The 23,738-nt window shown below is 46.3% G+C and overlaps 1 protein-coding gene across 1 annotated transcript; it reads left to right on the top strand.

Moving 5' to 3' along the window:
- Positions 1-11,985: 11,985 nt before the first annotated feature.
- On the top strand, positions 11,986-23,446 carry NPM1 (nucleophosmin 1). The gene is made up of 11 exons (XM_059859951.1): positions 11,986-12,143; positions 12,840-12,919; positions 15,491-15,610; positions 16,379-16,472; positions 17,192-17,295; positions 17,766-17,827; positions 18,279-18,333; positions 18,975-19,064; positions 19,941-20,042; positions 22,043-22,117; positions 23,101-23,446. Exons 1-11 carry the CDS (start codon positions 12,080-12,082, stop codon positions 23,137-23,139), a joined length of 885 nt encoding a protein of 294 aa, XP_059715934.1. The 5' UTR covers positions 11,986-12,079; the 3' UTR covers positions 23,140-23,446.
- Positions 23,447-23,738: the final 292 nt, after the last annotated feature.

Raw genomic sequence — 23,738 nt, 5'->3', positions numbered from 1 at the left:
AATATTTTTTGTTGAAATCATTAAGTGAAATTAAATACTATTTTAAACCGAAGGGATACAATATCTAATTAAGATAGAAAAAAGGTTTGGGGAAGGGTATTGTAGAGGGGATTAGAGAAATGGTTTACAATTCATGTTGACTGAGGCGGGGCCCCCTGAATGTATTAGCTATGTTAGTAATGGGTATGGGAAAAACCTCTCAACAAGCAGATCTGAAGTTTAGGAAAGGGTTTCTTTAGGGTGACTCCAAAGCTCTCAGACTCCAGAGTGAAGTGTGGGAATGAAGCCAGGGAAATCAAGGAGATTGAGGACAAGGTGTACTTTTGGAGCTGCACTGGGGCTCCCGGGCTGTGCCGTGCTCCCAGTGCTGCTGTGGAGTCGCTCCAGCAGCAAAGGGGCTGCAGGGCTTGAGGAGCCCTGGGATGGCCAAGCTGCGAGGGGGAGGAGGATCTGGGCAGTCCAGGGCCCCATGGATGCTGGGAGAAAGGGAAGTCCTGCCTCAGGAAAGGGCAAACAGTGGCCCCATGCCCTGAGCCTTGGCTGAGCTGCTGCCAGAGCCCTGGAGAACACATGGCAGGAGCTTGGGTTCCTTTGTGGGCTCGCTCTTGACCCTCCTCTCATGTGTGTTTATTCTAAGACTCCACCTCTGCTTTGCCATTACAGCTCCAGCACTTGGGCCGAGCCCAGTGTGCTCTTCCAGAGCAGAGAATGGGTGATGGGCTGGGGGTCCCTCCCAGCCATTTCCATGATGCTTTGTGAGACCCTTGCACACATCAATCCCTGAAGAAAAGCCCCAGTGCATGGACAAGGCTGGCTGGAATTGTCAGGAGGTTTCTTGAGCAACTCCTCAGTAACCTGGGATGATTTTCCCATATTTTGCAGCCAGTGTTCTTACTCTTAACATACAGCTCCAGTAAAACTCTTCTGCCTAAAGACCTCTCATAAAGAACTCAATTTTTGACTGATATCATCCTACTGCTTAATTCATTTGATATACAGAGACAGTTAGTGAAATATGCATGCTATATTATATTAAAGAGAAATGTAACCTTCAATTGGTATCTGATGTGCACTTTGCAATAACTGCTATTAGTTGTCTATAAAACTCCTAGACATCATTTGATTTTATTACCATTATATTATTTTACTTGGGAACATATATAGGAGGAGTGGTGATTTCAGGTCTTCAAGTGCTTACTGGGAAATATTTAACACAGAATGTTTTATTTATTAGAATGTTTTATAAAGAGACACAACGGATTGTTGGTGATTAAAGTGATGATACTGCTGCCATACTTGTCAAAAATATAGACCTAATTCAATAGAAAGGCGGCAGTCAGTCTCTGTGTTGATCTATGCTGCAGCAAACTGCCTCTGAAAGCAGTACAAAGCCTGAATTGGCCTCTTAATTTTATGCTCTAGGGCATAGTATAAAAAAGGGAATTCTTTCTAAGTGCCTGTAATTGCATGTTACCAGAACCTAAAATATAAGCCAAATTTTTGAAATCATAAGTGTTAAGTTTTCCATTTCAATTCCTTCCCTTCCTCCTCCTAAAAAAAATCATCAAAATAGAAAGCTTTAAAATGCCTCGCTTTCCCACATCATTAATAAAATATAGAGTATACTCAGCCTTTAATTGCAAATGTACATTTTGAAAGAAAATCCTTTTTAAGAAATAACTCGTTTTCCTTCTCTCCCAGGCATCAGGCACTGGAGCAGGGCCCCACTGGCCACACTGTACACATCACTCTCTGTTTTGCAGTGGTGTGTTTCAAACAACAGCAATGTCCCACCTGACTTGGGTCTCCTTGGATGGGCTGGACCATTGTTTCCCTCCCTGAGCTGGAGAAGGCAGGGAATTAGGTAAATCATGCACCTTACTGTGTATTGACAGGAGGGAGGCAGCCCCACAGCCCCTAGGTGGGTTTGGGGTCACTTGACCCAGGCTGGTGATGTTGGTGCTGCTGCCACCTCCCAGAGGCTGAGTGAGTGTGGTGATGCCAGGGAGGTGGGTCAGCAAGGTGGGTCCAAACCGCTAAGGTGGACCAGCTTTCCACTGGGAGTCTGGACTGGGAAGGGCTTGTGTCCTTCCTTTGCCCTGTGCTAAAATTGGATTCGCTTTGCACAGACACAAATCAGCATTTGCCTTGAAAAAGTTCATTGCATCTCCCCTGCCACCCTCCTTGCATGGATCAGTGTTTACAACTTCACTCCTCTGAACAGACAGCAGGGAAAAAAAATAAGATTAACCATTTTGTACACTTGATGGCTTCATTGGACAGGCAATAAATCAATACAATTGAATTGAAGCAGATAGTGTTCAAATGCTATTATCCGTCTCTCTGTTATTGAGCTGGGATCCTTGGAATGACATAGAGAGATCCCTCCAGCTCCAGGATTCCCTTTCCTAGGAAACCTGCAGGATTCAACCTGCTCCAGGGCTCACCCAAACCCACTGGGCAGCCCTGCACTTTGCTGCAGATTTAATTCTTTCTGGGTTTCTTACTCAGACCTCGTCCATTCTGGGTTTGCTGCTCCACGGTTCAGTTGTTGCATACAAGCAGAAAATCATCTGAAGTGCTAACGCTGGTGACAGTGGGAGACACTGTGCCCATCATGAGAGGAGAAGTCTGCTGGCAGAGCTGAGGGAGGCAATGCTGTGTGCTCCAGGAAGGGTTTCCAGGGCTGGAAGCAGAGGCTTTGGATAAGTCATCTGTTCCTGTGTGCATTTGTTGTTGCTCTCTAGCAGTGAGACCACCCAGAGAAGGTCTGGCTGCTGCAGTCCCTGCAATTGTGGCCATTTATTTATTCAGGCCTGCTTGCAGAGCACAGGGATTTTACCAAGGAGTTTCCTGGTGCTCCCTGCCTGGTTCAGGTGTCTGTGTTTCCACAGAGTCTCGGGATAGATGACGGTACTGGGTAGTTTGGTTTTGCAGAAGATAAGAGTCATCTGTAACAGCTCAAGATACCCAAAAGTCCAAATTTACTGTTGACTAAATCAGCCTGACTGCAGCAGAGATGCTGATAAGTTACACCTTCATAAAAGCAAGGTAAATCCAGCCAGAACCTGAACACTGCAAGGACTGAGGTTGAGTTCAAGACTTTGGCAATGTTTTGTTAGCACAATGTTGTGTTTCTCTAGCACAGGGTTCAGTGTCTGCAGGCCACGCTCCCGTGGGGATGCACTTCGGGTGCTGTGTCCAGGCGCTGTCCCCGGTGCTGTCCTCGGGTGTTGTCCCGAGGTGCTGTCCCAGGTGCTGTTCCCAGGGGCTGTCCCCAGTTTGTGTCCCCAGGTTCTGTCCCCCCGCTCTCTGTCCCCAGTTTGTGTCCCCCCGGGCTCTCTGTCCCCAGTTTGTGTCCCCCCGGCTCTCCGGCCCCAGTTTGTGTCCCCCCGGGCTCTCTGTCCCCAGTTTGTGTCCCCCCGGCTCTCTGGCCCCAGGTTGTGTCCCCCCGGGCTCTCTGTCCCCAGTTTGTGTCCCCCGGCTCTCTGTCCCCAGTTTGTGTCCCCCCGGCTCTCTGTCCCCAGGTTGTGTCCCCCCGGCTCTCTGTCCCCAGTTTGTGTCCCCCCGGGCTCTCTGTCCCCAGTTTGTGTCCCCCCGGCTCTCTGTCCCCAGGTTGTGTCCCCCCGGCTCTCCGGCCCCAGTTTGTGTCCCCCCGGGCTCTCTGTCCCCAGTTTGTGTCCCCCCCGGCTCTCTGTCCCCAGGTTGTGTCCCCCCGGCTCTCTGTCCCCAGTTTGTGTCCCCCCGGCTCTCTGTCCCCAGTTTCTGTCCCCCCCCGGGCTCTCCGGCCCCTCTCCCGCCCGTCCCGCCCGGCTCCGCACGCGGCTCCGTGCCGAATCTGCGGTTCCAGAGCGCCCTCTGGCGCCCGGACCCCGCCAGGCCCCCCCGGCCCTGCCCTGCCCCAGCGCTCGGGTTTAACCCATTCATGCCCGACCCACGGGCGCCCCACGGACCTACAGCGCGGCCCCCAGACCCACGAGGGGCCGCAGGTGCGACTCCTCAGCCTGAACTCGGCTTGAGTCCCCGCGAGCTCCCAGACTTTGCATTATTTAGGGAAGAGTTCTGCTGATCTGATGGTGATGTCAGAGCCCAGAGCTGTGATGAAAATGGTTTCATGTTGCTACTGATGAGAAGAAGACCTGGAGCACGGAGCCTTGGAGAGCAGGGGGCTGTCTCAGCGGGGACACTGTTCTCACTCAGTGGGGAACCCGGGCAGAGTGTGGCTGCAGAACTGATCCAAGTATTCCAATATATTAACAAGAAACCAATAAGCCAAAATCATCCTTGCTCTGCATGCAGTGGGTTTATCTGGAGGATGATATTCTTACACAGACTAATGACATTTATATTAGCTGAGACTCTGATCTGTTTTTCATTACATGGAATGCCTTTTTTAAAGGTTTATTAGTTTTGGAAACATAAGCCTTCAACAGTGCTGTAAAATAAAACCAGAGTAACCTCTGTGGGCCAGAGGCCTCAGCACCATAGGGAGGAGCAGGTGTGTTATGGGATGGTTCTAGGAGCACAATGGCCCTGCAGGGACCTTGGGTGCTGGCAGCAGGTGGCAATAAAGTGTGCCAGGTCTAACAAATGAGTGCCAGAGACCCCCTCAGTTGACTTCTGCTCCTTTATGGCTAACATATAAACTGTGGGTTTGCAACTGCATCTCTTTAGATTGTGTCTGATACAATCTGGATTATGTCTGATACAACCTGCTGTGGACACCAGGTGACCATGACAGCATATGGAGGGATGGCATTGTGGACCTCATGGACACTCAGGAGCTGATCCACCTGGTGTCCTTCTCAGCTCCAGCATTGTCATGTGCCACTTGCTCTGAGAGATGCCTGGGCACATGGGAGGTGTTCCAGTCACATGCCAAGACCAGAACATACAAGATGATGCAGGCGAGTGTGACACAGTGACAGCATGTAGATGCAGTACAAGACAGATAGGAACTCTTATTTTAATGCTGCTGTCAGCACTCAGACTTCCAAATTCTAGATGAAATTGAAGAATTTCTTCTTGAGGAAGCTGGAAAGCCTTTCTGAAAGGAAGTTATATATATGTTATTCTGGGACCTAACATACCACAGGGCCCCAACCACTGGTAAACCTACCACCAGCTTTTTGAAAGCCTACATCTCCCAAACATGCACCATTCACAACCAGGTTCCCAACTGGTTTGGGCAATGCACAGAATTAAACATGTGTCTGTGTGTTTTTCATTGTGTCATGCAGGGACCAGGGACCCGGGTAACCTTCCTCCAGGGATTAGTTTGACCCACTCTAGGATACAGTCGTGAGAAGAACATTGAGATAACTGTGGGAATATTTTTTCACCTTTCTGTCTTTACCTGCTGCAGATTTCACCAGCAGCAGTACAACAGAGACTTCATCTGAAGTAGGTTTCCAATGCAGGTGACAGAACAAGCAGGTAGGAGCCTCTGCTATCACTGAACAGCTTTCCACTGTGGGATTGCCAAAGCTGGCTGGACGTGGATGGTAACAGCTGGCCAGAATATTCTAAACCTCTGCTCTGTGTGACCAGCCTCAAAACTGCACTCTGTTCTGGATGTGGGTCTTGCACCCAGCACTGTGGGGCCCACTGGGCTGGAGCCCAGCCTGGGTCCAAGGGCTCTTGAGCTGCAGGTGCTGGGAACACCTGTCTGTGACACCAGGTCACCTGAGTGCTCAGCCAGCCCAGTGTCTCCAACAGTGCCTGGAAGAAATGTGTGAGAGCAGACTAAGATTACAGTGATCGTTTCCCCAGAATATCTTCCAAGCTGTTGAAGGATTTATTGAGCCACAGAACAGTGTCTTTTGCCTATTCTCCCTTGCAGCTTTTTCTTTTCCCATGAGCATGTCTGACGCTCATGAAATTCTGACGTCCCCAGCATCCTGTGGCAGTGACTTGCACAGCTCTGCTACGTGTTGGCTGAGGATCTGCCTCTTTATTTTTTTTATATTTAATCTGCCACCTACAAGTTTCATTTTATGTCCTCTATTTCTTGTATTAGGGCATCAGGCACTTGTTTCTTGTTCTCCATGCTTCTTGTTATTGAATAGCCCTTTATTTTGTCTATTTTTTCCCCAACATGCCTATTGCTACCTACAGTAGTCAAGATGTGGTTGTACCCCACACTCATACACTGACCTAATGATATTTGCTGTTTATCTCCCAGAGATTCCTACCATTCAATTTGATTTTTGATATTTGCAGTGCTTCACACAGATCATACAGCTACGTATTACATCTCTAAACTCACTTGTGATCAGAGATCCAACCAGAGCTCATTATTTCATCTGTAAGATTTTCAAAACTGTAGTTTGAAATGGGGTAGATATTCATTTGTTCAGTAAATATCTTTGTCCAAAAGCCTGATGAAGCTTATAAGCACATATATATATATATATATAGATATAGATATACATATTGATATACATACAATCATATCAAGTGATCTGCAGGTGGTTTTTTTGCAGGAGCCAGTAACCCACCCTGGAGTGCTGCTGTGATGATAAAAGCCCATCCTGCTGCCACAGCTGGACACACTCAACCTAGCCTGCAGAGGGGTTTCATACTGTTGCTCACATTAGATAAGCTCAGGAAAGTCCAGGAAATAAATTGATTCATGTGTATGGCTTTAAATATACATCATGTTCTGCATAGCTTTGGAGTGGTTTTGAAAGAACTTTCCCAGGTTTGTCTCTGCAAATTTGAAAGCTGTGATCCACATTCATGTGTATAACCACATGGTTTCAGATTCCTGGTTTCCAAGAGGGTCCTCTAGCACAAGCTGGGAACATGGAGCCGTTGTAGCCTAACAATCAAGTAGAAACACAAGAACTTGCCACATGAATCCCACATAGTATGGTTTTCCTGGCACAACTATGCTGATGGAGGAGGTGCTTGATGCATCAAAATTCCTTAGCAAGAGCAGTCAGAAACTTGCTGTCCTGTTTCCTCCTCTGCAGCACCTTGAGCCTACAAGATGAAGCGCCAAGGAATTGAGAGAAGGCAATAGTGAAATTTGCACATTGTCCCAGCTAGGAAGAGTAGAGGCACAGCATGATAGTGCCATCAACATGATTCCCTTCTGCCTTTTTATCCACCACCAGGGCCCCAGAGACCCTTGTGGAGAGGGTGAAATGCAGCAGTGCAGGAGTGGGATGATAACAACACATCAACTTCTCCAGGTTTGTCTGTGGATCCAGCAGATTTTTTTTTTTTTTTGGTAGGGTATTTTGCAGGGAGTGTAATGGGAAAAGAACAGAAGAGCCCACTGCACTTTGGAGGTGTAGAGCTGCCTGTCTGCCTGTGCTCTAAGTTGAGAGAACAGAAATAATGTCGGCCAAGCTTTTGACTCTCCTGACATCTGTGCTATGCCAGTGGGACCCTGGAGACAAAATGCCACCTTTGACTGGTGTGCTTGAGGTCCTTACACAACATGTTGGCTAAGGTCAAACGTAGCAGAGACCTAGGGGAAGAATGAGAGGAATTATTTTCTTTCCCTGAGCTGATTTATTTTAAATGTGGAATCTGCCCAAGAGGGCGGGAAAGATTCTCACTGAGCCAAATGGGGTCTTGAACACAGCTCTGCCATGTTTTCTGGCCTGGGATTTAGTTTGGATCATGCCATCCCATCTCTGAGGTCTGTGACTGTGGCCAAGGGCAATCAGCCTCCCCATGCAAGACCTTCCAGTAAACAACCCTCTAGTAGGAAGGGTGTAGTAGGTAGGTACAGACAGGCAAACCCCACCTGGGACACCTGGGGCATGGATGAAACTTGAGAGAAGGCAGGCAGCCATGTAGGAAGCTGATTAGGGATCACTAGATGGTGCTGTCGACCTTGAAATGGGAACTGACAGAGCTGAGGGAACATCTTTCCTGTACTTAGAGCCAGAGCATCTTCACAAAGTTATGGCTGACTAACAGCATCCTGCATGTTACTCAAACACCAAATGGACCTGCCCCTCAGGCCCTGGCAGTGAAGCTGTAGAAATGGAGCATTACAAACACAGGAAAATCAGGAACTGGACACGACTGTGCTGTGCCCCACTCCATGGCCTTATGTCTACTCTTCCTGCAGGAACCATGGGGCACAGGGACAGTATTTCAAAGCTTGTGCTGCAGTAGGAGTAGATGTGAAAAGGGACCACCAGAACAGGCTACTTTGATGTGGAGTAGCGGGTGTTGTCTCCCATCTCCACAGTCCTGGCTGCCTGTGGGTGGTCAGCAGAACTCATGTACCCTGGCAGTGATGCAGAGCATCATTTTAGGATTGGGCTCATGGGGTGTAACAAGCAGAGCAGTGCCATGGCTGGCAGCAGGTATATATCAGTACGCAGCAGCAAATGATATTGCAGGGGCAGTCGTGCCTCATGGGACAAGGGCATCTGGCATCACTGGAGAGAGGATGTTAGGTGCAGTCTGCCCCGTCAGCCTAACAGACACACGGCTGATGGCAGAGCTCTTTGCTGCCATCCCCTTCCTGACCCATGTCAGCCCCACCAACTCCAAACTCCTACTGCTCCTGCTGGGAGATGGCCTCACCTTTGGGACCTGCAGGACACAGAAAGTTTTAAAGTATCCTGGCTTTTCTCCCAGTTTCAGTCAGGACAGAGTTAATTTTTTTCAGTAGCCAGAGGCTATTCTGTACCGAATATTTAAAGAAAAAAGACAAAAAAAAATTTCAGGCAATCTCAGTTTTTACTGCTGTGGACACTGACACCTGTAATCTATCTGTGTAACCTTACTTCTGATCATCACTGCACTATCTTAGTGCCTCCCCTGTGGACATCCTGTCTCACCTGTCATTCCTCCCTTTTACAGCTGTATGTCTGAAATTGGGCCCTAATAGGAGAAGGACCCCCTGAAAGTTCTATGCAAAACCATAGAAGAGATGGAGCAGCACCAGCTTGTGCTGCTATAAGCAGAAGCTGGGTCACCAGCCTCCCTCTGCTCCCCTTATGCAGCATTCTTGAAAGACCTTGTGATGCAGCTCTTTATGCTGCTCTGCATGAATAATATGCTACAGGCAAAGCTGGGGATGGAACAGGCACTGCAGAAAGAGGGAAGATGAAGAAAGCTTCCAGTGACACTTGCAGCAGGGTCAGCAGCAAAAAGCAGACTGTGGGTAAGAAAGAAGACAAGCAGGTAAGGATGGCCCCTCCATCAGAGCTCCCTGTCCTGAGCTGGCAGCAAAGCAGCCTGGAGGTGAAGGGCAATTACAAACACAAGGCCAAATCCTGTCAAAGCAGCTGCAGGAGATGCAGCTCTCTCCTGTGTTCAGGTGTTCACCTGGCACCCAGCAGGGCGCTCTGTCCCTCTGCCAGTGCAGTGCCCACTCAGCACATTGCTCCAGCTGGTACCCCCAGCTCATGGGGATGAGGACAGCTAACCTGCCTCTTGCTGCCCTATCTGGGATGGCAATATGCAGTTATTTCAGGCTAAAGTGAAATATTTGGATTTTATGGTGTGCAAGTGATCTTCTCTTGAGATCAAGAAGGGTGTTTTGATGCCAGTTAAGATTTTGGCCCTTAGTTTACTGGGACAGAAACTGTTGGCTAGTGAAGGGAGGAGAAGCCTGGCGGAGAGGTTATGTGACGGCCATGGGACAGGGCAGCTGAAGATTATTTCATTATGTCAGCATGTAAATTAAGATTGCATAGGAAATCTTTACTGTCTCTATAGCTTCTGATTGTTTGACTACAACTGCACTGTGGTTTTAACCATGCTTAAAATACAATTTCCTAAATTTTGTAAAGGCTCACTAAAAAGAGAATTCCATTAAGGGAAGCTCTGATTTCCCCCTAGTTGTCTCTGTATGGCTGTTTTTAAATCACTTGTAAGCCTTTTCTGCCATGCCGAGTATTACACAGCACAGAGCCGAGCAAAGCGAAATGATCGATATTGTAATGGACTTCTCATCCTAGCACCACGGCAGAAATAATAAATGTCATGATATATGGCAGCCCTTCTAAAGCCCCATGGAGCCAAATGAGACGCAGTAAGCATATATCTCCTACTTCCTACCCCTGTTTTGCTTCTCTGTGTCTGTCCTTTGTTTCCTCCCACATTTATTTCCTCCGTAATGGAAGACTGTAATTGCATTAAAAGTGACTCTGCACACAGGACAGGCTGTGATTGCACTGTTCCCTTCAGCAGAGCAGGGTGGATTCTGGAGCTGCAGTGTGTGAGCTGCTCAGTGCCCTCGGGGCAGGGCTTTGGGCGGGTTTGACCTGCAGCCATGTCCTCCTGTTGGCATTACAGGTGAACGTAGTTCACTCCCTTCTGCTATTACTGTGTAGGATTCACCTTCCAGCTCCAGTCTGACGTGTGGGTCATGCCATAACTTCATTTGAAATTTTGATACTAGCTCCCATTTTCAATCCAACCCAAACAAATGCCTCATCTGCATTTTTGCAGCTCTTAAGGCTGAGGTGTCTGATCAGTTAATGATGCCTCTCTCTGCCAGGGACACCAGCCACTGCACTTGGTGGGATTTCTGCCTCTGCTGCTCCACAGATCCCTGGGTGTATCTTCCCATAGTTGCCACTCTTCCTACCCTAAGGGCCACCCTCAGCAGTAATTACTTTGTAAAGATAATCAGAAATTAACCAAACCAAATGTTAGAAAATGAAATAAACACTGTTTGTTCTCTGATACCTTGTGAGACTTTAAGGGGAGTAAATCACAGCATCACAGAATATCCATCCTCACTCATATGCTAAGCTGTGCTTCAATTTATTTCTGTACCTTGTTTTCACACACAATTGAACTATTACTGAATTTTAGTCAGCCTGTGGCACCCCACCTGAAACACCTCAGTGGACAACCTGCTCTAAAGTTAAGAGGAGGCAGGGGATCATATCCTGATGAAACCACGTGTATCCTGTGGAACTGCATTTGCTGTTTGCAAAGGGGCCAGCTTCATGGAAGAGTGAGGAAAGGGAATCTTTGACAGCGTAAGTTTCACTTTCCCCTTGTGTCAGTTATTCACTTCAGCTTGTCCCATTTTCAGCAACATCATTTAATGTTGTTCCTTTATGAACGTGAATGAAGGTAACACAACTACAAGTTACACATTTCAAATCAGTGGAGAGATAAGAGTACTAAGAGCCTATATGCTTTTATTTTTGCAGAGTAAGTGTTCAGGTAAGTGTGAGATTAGCACACAAGGGACCTGACTAGGGCAGATCAGCCCCAGGAAGCAATGGCCTGGAACGGGTGGATGGTGAGCCCAGCCCAGCCCAGGGCCACTGATGGGCTCCCACTACTGAGGCAAACAAGTCTCTCCAGGACTGGTAGCTCTACATATAAAATAACCCCGTGACTTTAAGCTTTGTTGTGACGGATTTCCCCGTGTGCCAATTCACATTAAAAAGTGGTTTGCTCCCATCACATGCCAGCTGAAGAGGAGGTTCCCACAGTGTTGCTGTGCCGGGCCTTCAGAGCCAGTGGCACAGGGAGCAGCAGCTCGGGATGGGAGCTTATCCTAACGAGTAATGCACAGGAAGGAAGCTGCTTTCGTTCTTATTATTTTAGTCAAAGATGAGAGCAACAGCCAGTTCCCGTCAAAGAGCGAGGAGGGCACGTTCCACTGCACCACGGCTCTCCGGCCGGCGGAGCCGCGCGGGCTGGGGCGGCTGCAAGCCCCGTGCCAGGCCTGGGGCTGCGGCCGCGCCCCCCATCGCTGTCCCCACGTGCTGCGCGGCTGTGGAGCGGAACGCTGCGATCCCCAAACATGGCTCTGCCCCACGTGTGATGCGGACCTGGAGCGGTGCCTGCGATTCCCGCAGCCCCGGGGCAGCCCCGGCTCCGTTCGGGGCGGGGCGGGGACCGCACCCCTCACACGGCCCCGGCCCGCGACGCCCCCTGGCGGCCCGCCCGGCCCCGCGCGCCACCACCGGCAGCGTGCGCGCGTGCGCAGGGGCGGCGCGGGGGCCGGAGGGCCGGGCGCGCGGCTCTCGCGAGAACACGAGGCTATATCAGCGAGTGGGCGGGCACGGGGCTTCCTCTAGTGCGCGTCCGCCTGCAGCGCAGCAGTCTCGTTCAGTCGTGCCCCAGCCCCGCGATGGAGGACAGCGCCATGGACATGGAGAGCATGGGCCCCCTGCGCCCGCAAACTTTCCTCTTCGGTAACGCTCGCCGCGCCACGCTCTCCCGGGCCCCGCTGGTCCCGTCGCCCCCGCAGGCCCCAGGGCCGAGCGCCGTGCGGGTGCCGCGCAGGGCCGCGGCCTGGGCCGGGCGAGCGGCGCCCCTCCGCGCGCGGGGAAGGGGCGGGGGGGCTCTGTCGGGGCCGGGGGCGCGCAGCGGCCGTTCCCGCGCGCTCCCCACGTGGCGCGCGGCCCGCACGTGGCGGGGCCGGTCCCGCTTTGTTCCGCGCTTTGTTCCCGGTGCCTCCCGCCGTTCCTAAGGACGCGGCGCCCCGGCAGCGCCCGCGGAGCACATGGCAGCGCGGCTGGAGGCGGAGCACGTGGAGCGCCGCGGCCGCGCGCGCCTCGCCGCCCAAAGCTCCGGGGCAGGCCCGGCCGCCCACGGCGGGCGTTGTGGAGGGGCCATCGCCCCGGGCACCGCGGCGGACGCTGGGCGGGGATGATCTTGAAGCTGCTGGTCTGGAACGGGCCGCGCGGGGAGCTGCGTGGTGGGCAGCAGGCCGCGCGCTCGCCTAGGGTTTCCTCTCCCCACGTGTTCCGCTCCGGGCGTGCTTGGAGTGTGCCGCTCGTTCCCTGCAAGAACGAGGCCTGGGAGCAGCAAGCTGCCAAGTAACTGGTTAGCTAATACTTGTGTCTTATATAAAATAGTAGGCTTACAATTAAATTGTTGTTTTACAGGCTGCGAGCTTAAAGCGGATAAAGAGTTTCAATTTAAAGTAGATGATGAAGAAAATGAACATCAGTTGTCTCTGAGAACGGCAAGTAGTGTTTAGCTTTTACATTTTCCATTTTAAATGTAGTTCTCTACTGAGATGTTGGGGTTTTTATGTCTTTTATATTTCAGGTGATAATTGTTACATAAATCTGTTAAAAATAACCATCTCTTACTGGCAGTGGAGCATATTCTGTAATTTCAGATATTTTTAAGAACCATTTCAGTGTGTTCCCAAACATAACTCGAGTCCTTTTTCTTTCCCAGAAGCAAATAATAAGTAAATCCAAACAAGAGAGCAGAAAGTTTATATTTTGATTTATTGTCCTTGGTTTGCCTTCTCCAAGGATGTAACTGAGAAACCCCATCTTTCATACAGATAATTCATCTTGCAGACTCTCAGGGAGTTTTTGGATGGGTCTTTGGGGCTTTCTGGTGCCACACAAGTCGGACACGATGTTTCAAGGCTTTTGTTCTGGACTGACCATGGTTTTTTTGAATAGCAAAACAATAATGTGCCCTATCCTAATAGACAAGAAATTTAAGAGTTGTAGCATCTTTAAGGCATATTGCTGTGATTATGTACATGCAAGGAAATGCTTTGATGCCTGGAAGCAAGAGGGTCTTTAAATTGTGGGCTAACTCCTGTAGGAGAATTGCTTCCTGGAGGTCACTTGCATAATAAGTATCTCCCAACATTTCATGCTGCTATTTAAAACAATCCTGTGTTAGCTATGTGAATCATGTGTTTTTCATCTTTGTATATTATGAAAACTACAGCCTGGACTTGACAATGAGTAATTTGTTCTTAATTACAATTCTTTTTGATGGAAGAGTATAGCAGTTTTTAGGGCAAGTTCACATGCAGATTTCTTGTATCTGAATGTTATGCAGATAAAATTAGTGATACTTAAATTTTACTGTTTTACTCAAAGTTCCTTTTCTATTTATATTTTCAAAATTACCTGTAGCATGCCTTCTGATGTTGTATACTGAGAGATGAAGTAGAAATCCACACCACTACTTGTTGTTAGGCTTGGGGGGAATGAAGTCTTATGTCAGTAACGTCTTCTCATAGAATTTAAAGGGATAATGCCCAGGAGAAATAGGATTAAGATACTGGAGAATAAACTAGGAAATATTTTAGAGACTTGAAGACTTGGAAGGTGTGGGGCATAGTTTAAACCATAAAAACCTTATTAAGTAGAGGAAGGACTTAAAGAAAGGTGTGAAGGCAGCAGTTACCTGGGGGCTGGTCTATGCTCCCAGATAGGTAAAGACAGTGTCTGTCTGTCTTTACACCCCCAAGCGTGGTGGTGGACTTGGGTATGAGGTACAGCAAGATGGGGAGAAAAGGGGTTAAAAAGGATAAGAGGAGGAAAGATGCAGGAGGTAAACATGCAGTGAGTTTCTGTAAATGTCTTACTAATAGCAGCTAAGAGCAGGGATGGTCACTGCTTCATGACCTATTTGATGTGCATTCCTTCAACGTAGAAATTAAAGCACGTGCATGGATGCTTGCCAAACACACGAGAAATAAATAAAAAGTGCTATAGTACTGAACTGGGGCAAATGACAGGACATGCTCTAAAATTTTTGTCCCACTAGCTGAGCAATTCAGTGTTGTTGACAACACATTTGAGAGGTGCCATCAGAGCTGCAATTTCACCTCTTTGAATTGCTAATAAAATTTGCCCGAAGTAGTGAATCCAGTGTCCTATTTTCCAGCCTTCAGTCTGGTACATTTAAAGTGTGGACCATTACAGCCGCAATAAAGCGCAGCTCTTGAAGAATGGAAACTTCTGTGCCTCTGCCTGAAGTGTTCACACCCACATCTCCTGTGGGGGTTGGAAAGCTTTCTCTGTTAAAGGTTTAGGGAAGGAAGCACAAAGCCTTGTGCGCTGCTGTTAAGAAGAGCTGTAGTAAGAAGGATTTGTGGTTTTCACATCTTCTGCATGTACTCCTGTCTGAGAGGCCCAGGGTTCAGTGAACTGGAATTTCAGGCCTGACTGCTGTCTGTCATTCACTTGTCTCCTTGCAGCTATGAGCTTTGACTCTTCAGAAAGTGCCAGACTCATGCTCAGAGTAAGGGATCCAGGCATTTCAGTTTAGACATGCCTTGGGACAGTAGTTCCTAGTCTGTGGTGAATTACAGCAAAAGGCATGTGCATAAATCACAGGATAAAACTAAGCTGCTGTTAGAGTCCTCAGTGAATGTGAAGTAAGCAAAAGGTGCACAGCGTGGTAAAGTGAAGCAGTTGGCAGATGAAATGTGGCAGGACAGGGAAAGATAGGTGTGATTCTGTAGAGGAGGTGATGTGTTTATACTTCTCTCCTTGGACCAGCTGAGCTGACTGAACTTGCCACTGCCTCTTTTTCGTGCAGCGATCCAGCAGCAAGTGACATGATGTCACTGTCATCAGAACATGTCTGGAGGTGCCCCTTGGAAGTTTCAGGCTTGTAGAGAAAGGATGTCAGCTTAGGATGGAGTCTGATGGAATCATTTGCAGTCAGAAATGCAAATTTCAGTATTAATTGACACAGAACAGTGAATGGAGTTTGGAGGATTTAAAAATGTTTGGGATGCTCAGACTGTGTCCTGTTCTTGACTTCACAGGTTACTTTAGGAGCTGGAGCCAAAGACGAATTGCACATTGTAGAAGCAGAAGCACTGGACTATGAAGGCAACCCTACTAAAGTAGTACTGGCATCTCTGAAAATGTCAGTGCAGCCTACAGTAAGTGTAGAAACTTTAAGAATCTACTGTAAATTTGGTCTCTACTGAGAAAAAAATTAAAAATGGCTTGGGTAAACTGAATTTTAGGGAAACAAAACAGTGTGTTCAGAGAAGTGTCTGTTTTACTAGATGTAGTAAATACATCTCTTTTTGTGCCTGGTAGAGTACTTGAGTCATGTGGAGATAACTGACTTGTTAAAATTCCACGTTTTTTAAACCATAGTAGTTACTCATGTCATCTATAGACAGACAAGTCTAGGCATATGCAAGCAGATGCATCTTTAGGTTGTGTTGCTTTTTTTAAACCTGGGATGGGAACAATTCATTTTTTCTGCAGATGCAAGCTCTAACACCACTATGAAGATAATTGGTACTCTCTGATTGATGGGTACCTTGTCATTTCTGCTCTCTGGAATGTAGTTTGACTCAGCTGCTGATAGGGTACAGCTACACTGTGCTGGGGCAGGTGGGATGGATGATGTTCAAATCGACATTGCTGCCAAGTGGAATAGGAACTAATGTGTATTGGTCTGGCCTTGGTGTGCTTTAACTGGGATAAGCAATGAGTGTAGTAAACCCCTGTGTGTGGCTTATTGACCCTGAGTTGGCCTTTTAACATTTGCAGAATACTCTCTTGAAAGGGAACTTAAAAGTAACTGTTAGCCATGGAGTCTCCAGCTGTTGATGTTTGTTTCCACTGGGGTGGAGTGTCTGTTAAATACACTTTGCCTTCAATATTTGACTGAATACCAATGCTTTGTCTCGCAGGTTTCATTGGGTGGCTTTGAGATCACACCACCAGTGGTGTTGAGGTTGAAATGTGGTTCAGGGCCTGTTTACGTCAGTGGTCAGCACCTCGTAGGTACGTATGGCTGCTCACTGCTGTGTCCTGGCACCTGGCAGTACCTGCAGAACCTGAAGGATTTCCAGCTGGTGCTGCAGGCAGTGCTTTTGCTGGTACTGACCCTCTGAATTTTGGAGGCACATCCTCGGCATGAAGGGGCTGTAGGGCAGAAGTTGGACGGACTGCTTGCATGCCTTTGCTTGTCACTTGGTTTTTGTATGGATAAAGGGCATTTGTCATTCTTGGAATTTCAGTTCTAATTGCTCCCCTTAGAAGTGGGCATTGGTGTCCCACTGTAAGCTTTCTGCTTATCAGCCCAGTGTGAGAAGACTGCCCAGGAAATAGTTCTGGTTTTTAACTAACTAAGCCAGGACTAGTCTTCTCCTTTAAGAAATTGTCTTTAAACTATCTCTACTAGTTTTCAAATGTGTCTCCTTAGGAATGAAGAAAACATTATTTTTGACTTTTTGTTGTTGGTTGTGGGTGAAAAGTGTTCTGACCAGTGTGAGGAGTGGTAGTTCACCTGATGGGGATTTCCCTGTACTTGTACTTGCTTCAGCCAGCTGGAAAACCTCCTAGTCAGTGGTTAGGTCACTAGTGGGAAGCTTCCTGCTATCAATTCAGCTCCTCAGCCTGACCAAACCTACTCAGTTGTGGGTGATGCTCTTTGTTTCTTAGCAGTCTTGTTTTATATAGTTAAATGAGGTGAGGTTTACACTTTGCATTTGCTTTATCAGCATTAGAAGAAGAACCAGAATCAGATGAGGAAGAAGATGATGCAAAGATTGTTAATGCTTCAACAAAGAGACCAGCAAGTGGAGGAGGAGCTAAAACACCACAGGTATATGAACTTAGTCACTTTGTTCACAGCATTTTCTTCTAGTTTGGTGTTAGTGCTGTCTCTAGGAGGAAGCAGTTAGATGCCTTGCTATTATAAGTGGGGTGTACTAAATTACAGAAGTGTAATAAAGTACAGAAGGTCCCAAAATTTTGCTGAAGGGGTAGATATAATGGCTACTTTTGTGGAAATTCTGTCTCCTGTAGTAACTGCAGGTTCTGGTATAAACATCAGTGTACAACAAGAGTTGAAATGCTGATTAAAGCACTGGACTTGCCTAAATAAGAAAGGTTCCTAGGCTCAGAGCTTTTGCAGTGAACTAGTCAATAGCCTTAGACTTGGCAGCTGTAACTTACTGGGTTAGCTAAATTGATGGAAAGTAGCCTTGTACTTGTGCTGCAATTGTTTTGTATGCCAGTTGCTCTTTATTACCAAAAATGGTATCAACACTAAACATTCTTTCTTTCTTAAAGAAAAAACCAAAATTAGCAGATGATGATGAGGATGACGATGAAGATGACGATGACGATGATGAGTATGTATTCCTGTTTTTAAAATGTGTTTAAAAATACAGGGCTGACTTTCAGAACATAAATTGTGTGACATAACTGGATGCTAAGTGAAAAAGCTCCTGTATCATGGCTAGGGAAAAGGCATCCTTGTCTTGCTTATCTCTGCAATGCTATTATGTAAATTAATGTTCTTCAGATATGTTATACTGGGCTTCCTGTTACTCATTAACTTCTAAAAGTACTAGTGGAAGTCCCTAGGATATATCCCTTTGGTATTGAAGGGGAGGGAGTGCATTTAACTGCTTCAAAGGTAGGGGCTTGTCCTAGCACTTAGCCATGTGCAAAGGTATAAAGTAAACTAGAAAAGACTGCTTGCTTCCTTCGCAAATAAAACATTTTATTGGGAGGGAGGGGAAAGATCAATTCCTAATGTGGATCTTGAGTTATGGTGAGTGTCTTCCTTTTTAATTGTAGTGATGAGGATGACTTAGACGATGATGAGGAAGAAATTAAAGCACCAATTAAGAAAGTAAGTGGCTAATCCTGTGATATGGCAGTAGTCGGGCAGGTAGTCCCTTAAATCAATGAGTTTTACCCAGCTCTCTGGAGCGTGTGAATGGGAGATGCACTAAGTTTAGCTCAGCCTGTGTGAAGAATCTGTGATATGGTGCAAAAGAACTTCAGTGTGAATGTGCACCAGTCCAGTCCGTGTTTTATTTTCTTGGCTGCACTGGGGTGACTGGGTCTTAGCAGCACAGGAATGCAGCTGTGAGACAGGTGTGGGCCTGGATGGCTGTTAAACAATCCCCTCTGAGCCAATGAAACCCTGCTCAGAGGGGATTGTGCTTTGCAGTTCTAGTCCTGCATGCTGTGGAAAGGAGCTTTCAGCAGTGCCGAAGGCTGTAAATGGGTGAGCCTCTGGAAGGGTTCACTGCAGGCAGGGAGGTGCTGTTCAGTCGGCCCTCGAGGGCCATCTGGTGGTGCCTTTCTAGATGAAATGCCAAATGAGACAGTGGTTTACTGAAAAAAGCCTTGAATGATGGAACAGAACTTGTTCTTGGGTGCATTACTGTACTGCACCAAGAGGTTTTCCTTTGGGTTCCTGTAACATGCTATTTTGAGTTTACTTGCAGTTCATTTGACAAATGAACTTGTGTGCTTGCTTTTCAGCCTGTTCGTGAGGCTGCGGGAAAAAATATGCAGAAAGCAAAGCAGAATGGAAAAGACTCCAAGCCATCCACACCAGCATCTAAATCAAAAGTGAGTGAAAACAACTGAGTGGAACAAAGGTTTATTCCACTGCGGAAGCTAGTTTCTTGCCTAATGGTAACTTCAAACAACATACTAACCTTCAAATTAGGTTTTTAGATCTTGATATGAAGCATGTTGAAGATACTGTTCACTGCTTCATGTTCTCTGTGAAGCTCTTCAGTGATCAGTAATGTACCTACAACAGTCAGGATCTGACATCAGAGATACTGTCCCTTGGGAATACTGGTAATTCTTTTGTTTGAAACACTAAAGCTATTGTCTTTGTGCAGCACCTAGTACAAGAGGGTGACTGCAGGGTGAGTTTCCACTGGAGAGCACTGGAGGCTGTGTTCCAGTGGAAACCCAGGAAAAGGGGCTCTCGTGACAATGACCCACTGCAGGACTGGCAGTCTCCTCGTTCATGCTGTGTGATGGTGTCCTGATCCTTGTGCAGCTTCTCCTTGCTGCATGTACTCAGACATGATGCCAGGAAGGTTCATACAGACATGAGCATGGGATGCATGGCAGGACAGAATGTGAGAAGAACTCCAGGTGTGCTTTTTTTAGAGCGTGACCTAATCTGGCTGCAGATGTGGAGTAAACTCTTAATCACTAAAAATTTTGGCTATTTTTGGTTTCATTTTTATTCAAAGATCTGTGGAGGCACCTACCCAGAAGCATGAGACTCCAGCTATGCTAACTCTAATAATTCCAGATTTGAAAATCTTTATTTTTCATGCTTCTAAGGAATGTGAGGGAAGCATAAATTTAGGTTTTGTGACTGTCTAAAAACTGTAAGGACTATCAGTGTGATAGCTAGTTTTATAAAATTTATATTCTCTGTTTATTTATGTGCAAGTTACTAATTCAATGAATAATTTTCAGACTCCAGATTCCAAAAAGGATAAAACTCTAACTCCGAAAACACCAAAAGTCCCTCTGTCATTAGAGGAGATAAAAGCAAAAATGCAAGCATCTGTAGATAAGGTGAGTGTTTGGGAATGAAGTTTCTCAGCCTTTATTTTACACTTTCACAGATGAGAAGAATTGAATGTTTCAATAAATGGTTATGATGATGCTAATATTATGAGTGGGTGTTGATGTTGAAGCTCAGAGAGATGAAAACACATTTGCGGGAAAAAGCCTCTACTCATGAGAAACAAAACCACTTTGTATTTCTCCGGTAGTGCTGATTAGCAATTTGGTATTTCTTGGGGAACTGTCTCTGTTCAAATTAAAGAAAACCCTTAGGCTATACTTATTGCAAAGATGACTTGAATAGTGCGTATACACTTTGGGTTACTAAAATTAAGTGGAGTGAGTTCTTCACGTGGTTGGAATCCCTGGTCTTGAAGCAGTATCCTGATGTTTGTAAGGCTCAGTTACTTCCAGAAGAGGGAGATAGGGGCTTGTGGTATGAGTTAATGCACTGCTGCAGACCTGAAAGCATTCACTTTCTGCAGGGATCTGGGCTTGAGTCTCCCTCCCTTCAGTGGATGCTTCATTCACCCTTTTAAGGTATCAGGCCAGTCAGTTGTGCTGGTTGTTACCAGGTTTGACCAGCACTTGGTGGTCACACGTGTCAGTAGTGTTCTTAGCTGCTATTAAATATTAAAAAAAAAAATCCAGTTGCAGGCTGGTTGGGTGTAGCAGGTGATTCTTTACCTCCTGGGCCAGGGTTGAAGTGCATGTGCCAGCAAAGGCTGTGTTCTGAGTATCCTTGTGCTCAGAGCAGATGGGAGTGAGGGCCTGGCTGTGGCTGCACTGGGCTGGCTCAGAAGTGCTGATGTGAGTGCTGAGAAGCATTGTGGGTTTGCCAGTGGGATTTTTTAATTCAAGATAATACACTTCTTAACCCATACAGTGGCAAACAAAGGTCACCTAAAGAATTGGGATCATCTTCTGCTTAGATCCATTAGTGTTTTGGGGCTGCTTTGTTCCAGGAATGCAAAATAAGACCAGAAGTGTTGAAATACAGGGTGGATGCAGAATGAGCAATGACAGGCTGTGATGAGGATGGAAATGCAGAGCCCTGGACTGTGAGCCTGGCATGGTGGGTGGTGGGTCACAGTAACCCAGGATGCTGCTGTGCAGTTAGTGACTCAGGAGCCATGATAAGTGGTACTTCTGCAGTGTGAGCACAAGTGGCTGAGCTGCTCACAGGAGACATGTGCAGAGGGAAGCATGCAGAGCAGATAACTGGCAAAAAGAGCTTTAAAACAGATGGTCTAGTGCTGAAGAGTGTTTCTACTGGGAAGCACTGTCTGGCAGGGTGCAGCTAAGTGTGCTGTCCTCATCGACATGGGATATTTCAACTGATTCACCTGATAAATTGGAAAGTATTTCTTTTGGGACCTGTGAAAGGAAATGAGTGTCTCCTAAAATAGCATGCTGTATTATTTTCCCTGGAGATACTAGGAGACAAGATGATAAACCTCTATGTATGTTTTAGTAACTGAGTCTGCCTTGTACGTTTGAGCATGTGCAAACACACTTCCAGGGATCACAAGGAATTGTTTCTAAACCAGTTCTTTAATAGAAGTAATGTATAATGAGTAGTGTATTAGTGAGTTTTAAAGGATAGGTTGGAGGTCAAGTTCATGATTTAGAGAGCTGAAGTTAAAAATCTACCTGTAAAGAGCAGTCTCAGGTTGAATGTTGCATTAAGAGTCCGTGAATACAGAATTAATTGTAATTTATCTGAGTAGCATGGAACTGTTTACCACAGTGATTTTAAGTGGTGAACACTGTTGTGCTCTTCAGCTTCAGCAAAGAATCTTGGACAGCAATTCAGTTTGTAGCCACTTCTGTCAGAAATACCTGGGCATGGTAGAAAAACAAACTTCCTAAAAGAGTTTAAAGCAGACTAATGTGGGAAGTTGCCAGGTGAGTTCAAACTCTGTGTATTGCAGAGGGTTTTCAGCATCATATGTCAAAAGGATTAAATGACCTACAGACCCTAAAGCTTGCTTTTTTTCTCCAAATAGGGTACTACCCTTCCTAAGCTGGAGCCCAAATTTGCCAACTATGTTAAGAACTGCTTCAGGACGGAGGACCAGAAGGTAACAGAATTCATCAGAGCTTGATAAAGTCCAAAAACTTTTATAACCTTAGGGATTCTTTTCCACTTCTTAATCTTTACAAGCTTTGGACTGTTTTAAAGGGTTGCAAACCACAAACAATACTTCAGGTTAAATATATGGGAATCGTTTTAAGGGTTTTAGTTGGCTAAGATGGGAAAGCTAATATTTTATTACATTTTTCCAGCTTTTATATGGTTGGTAAATTATCTCTTGCTTACTAAACCCACAGAATTTTCCTTTTGGCACCATATTGGCTAAGGAAATGAGCTGTGGTTTCCCTTGCTGCTGAATTTGGCCACCCCAGCCAGTCTGGTGTTCAGCCCTTTGTTGGGGGAGGGTGTCTGGGACAGCAGAGCTGTTTTGTGATGGAGATTATGGCATTCTTGCCACATTCTCTCCCAGAATCAACAGAGCTCTTGAAAGAGCACAAGCCAAAAGGTGCTATCTGGAAGCAAGTTTCTGAATTAGTTATTACTTAACACAGACTAGGCTGAAAATGTGTCTTAGATTTCCCTATCAAAATTCCATCAAGTCAGTTTTGCAGTGACAGAATTGCTTATGATCTCCTGCTTCCCTCCGTGGTTTGGTGGAAACTTGTCTGATGGACAAATTGATGTGTTCCTGAAGGAATGTTAAAAGCAGTCAGCCTCAGCTGAGCAGCCTCAGCTACTCAGCCTGCTGTGGCTTTAGCCAGGACAGGCAGAGTTCACCAGTATTTGCCTTACTGATCCACACCCATCCTCTCACCTTCACTGAATTCTCACTGTTGTGACCTAGTGTGAGTAATAATCTTAGAACAAAAGGATCCAATGTCATGCTTTCAGCTTGATTTTCTCTGAAAGGAATGTACTTTTGTTTCAATACTTTTCTTGTCAGTATTTTATGAAATAAGTGGTGATAGTAAACTAAAAATAATTTTTTAAAATGGATTTCAATTTCTAACTTTCTGTGTACACTTCCAGGTCATTCAAGCTCTCTGGCAGTGGAGACAGACTCTGTAAGAAAAGAAAACAGTTTAAACAGTTCGTTAAAATCTGCAGTCTTATTTCTGTAACCATTATTTGGCTGTTCTTTTTACAAATACTGAAAGAGCTTTCCCTCCTGTGTCTGATAAATGTCATCCAGATTACCTTGCCAAGAATGTGTTGTCCAAAATGCCTGTTTAGTTTTTAAAGACGGGACTCCACCCTCAGCTTCATTTTAAGTATGTTTGGAATGTTTTGATAAGGCATGGTGGTGGTCAGACAAATAGAAACGGTGGAGAGACTAAATGTGTGTGAAAAAAATAAAATTTAGTATTTTAATAAAGTACTATTGTTTCTTTTTTTTTATGGATGAGGGGTATCTGCATACTGAACCCAGAGATAATTGGGCTCTAAAGTTCTCTGAGGAACTACCTTTAAATATTTTAGCTGTTTCTCTTCAGCAAGTACACATAAACTATTGTGTGTTGTCAGCTTCAAACACAACTCCAGTTCCATGAGCTTTGGTGCCACAGAGCAGATGATTGGGAAGAAGACTGAAGTGGCAAGTGGGACTTTATTCTTGTCTGAAAGTGACCACTGATTATATAATTGCCTAAACCAGCCCTTCCTGCATC

Source organism: Haemorhous mexicanus, chromosome 15 (assembly GCF_027477595.1).
Source record: "Haemorhous mexicanus isolate bHaeMex1 chromosome 15, bHaeMex1.pri, whole genome shotgun sequence".
NCBI lineage: Eukaryota > Metazoa > Chordata > Aves > Passeriformes > Fringillidae > Haemorhous > Haemorhous mexicanus.
The sequence above is the reverse complement of the archived record's forward strand: the minus strand, read 5'-3'. Positions and strand labels throughout refer to the sequence as shown.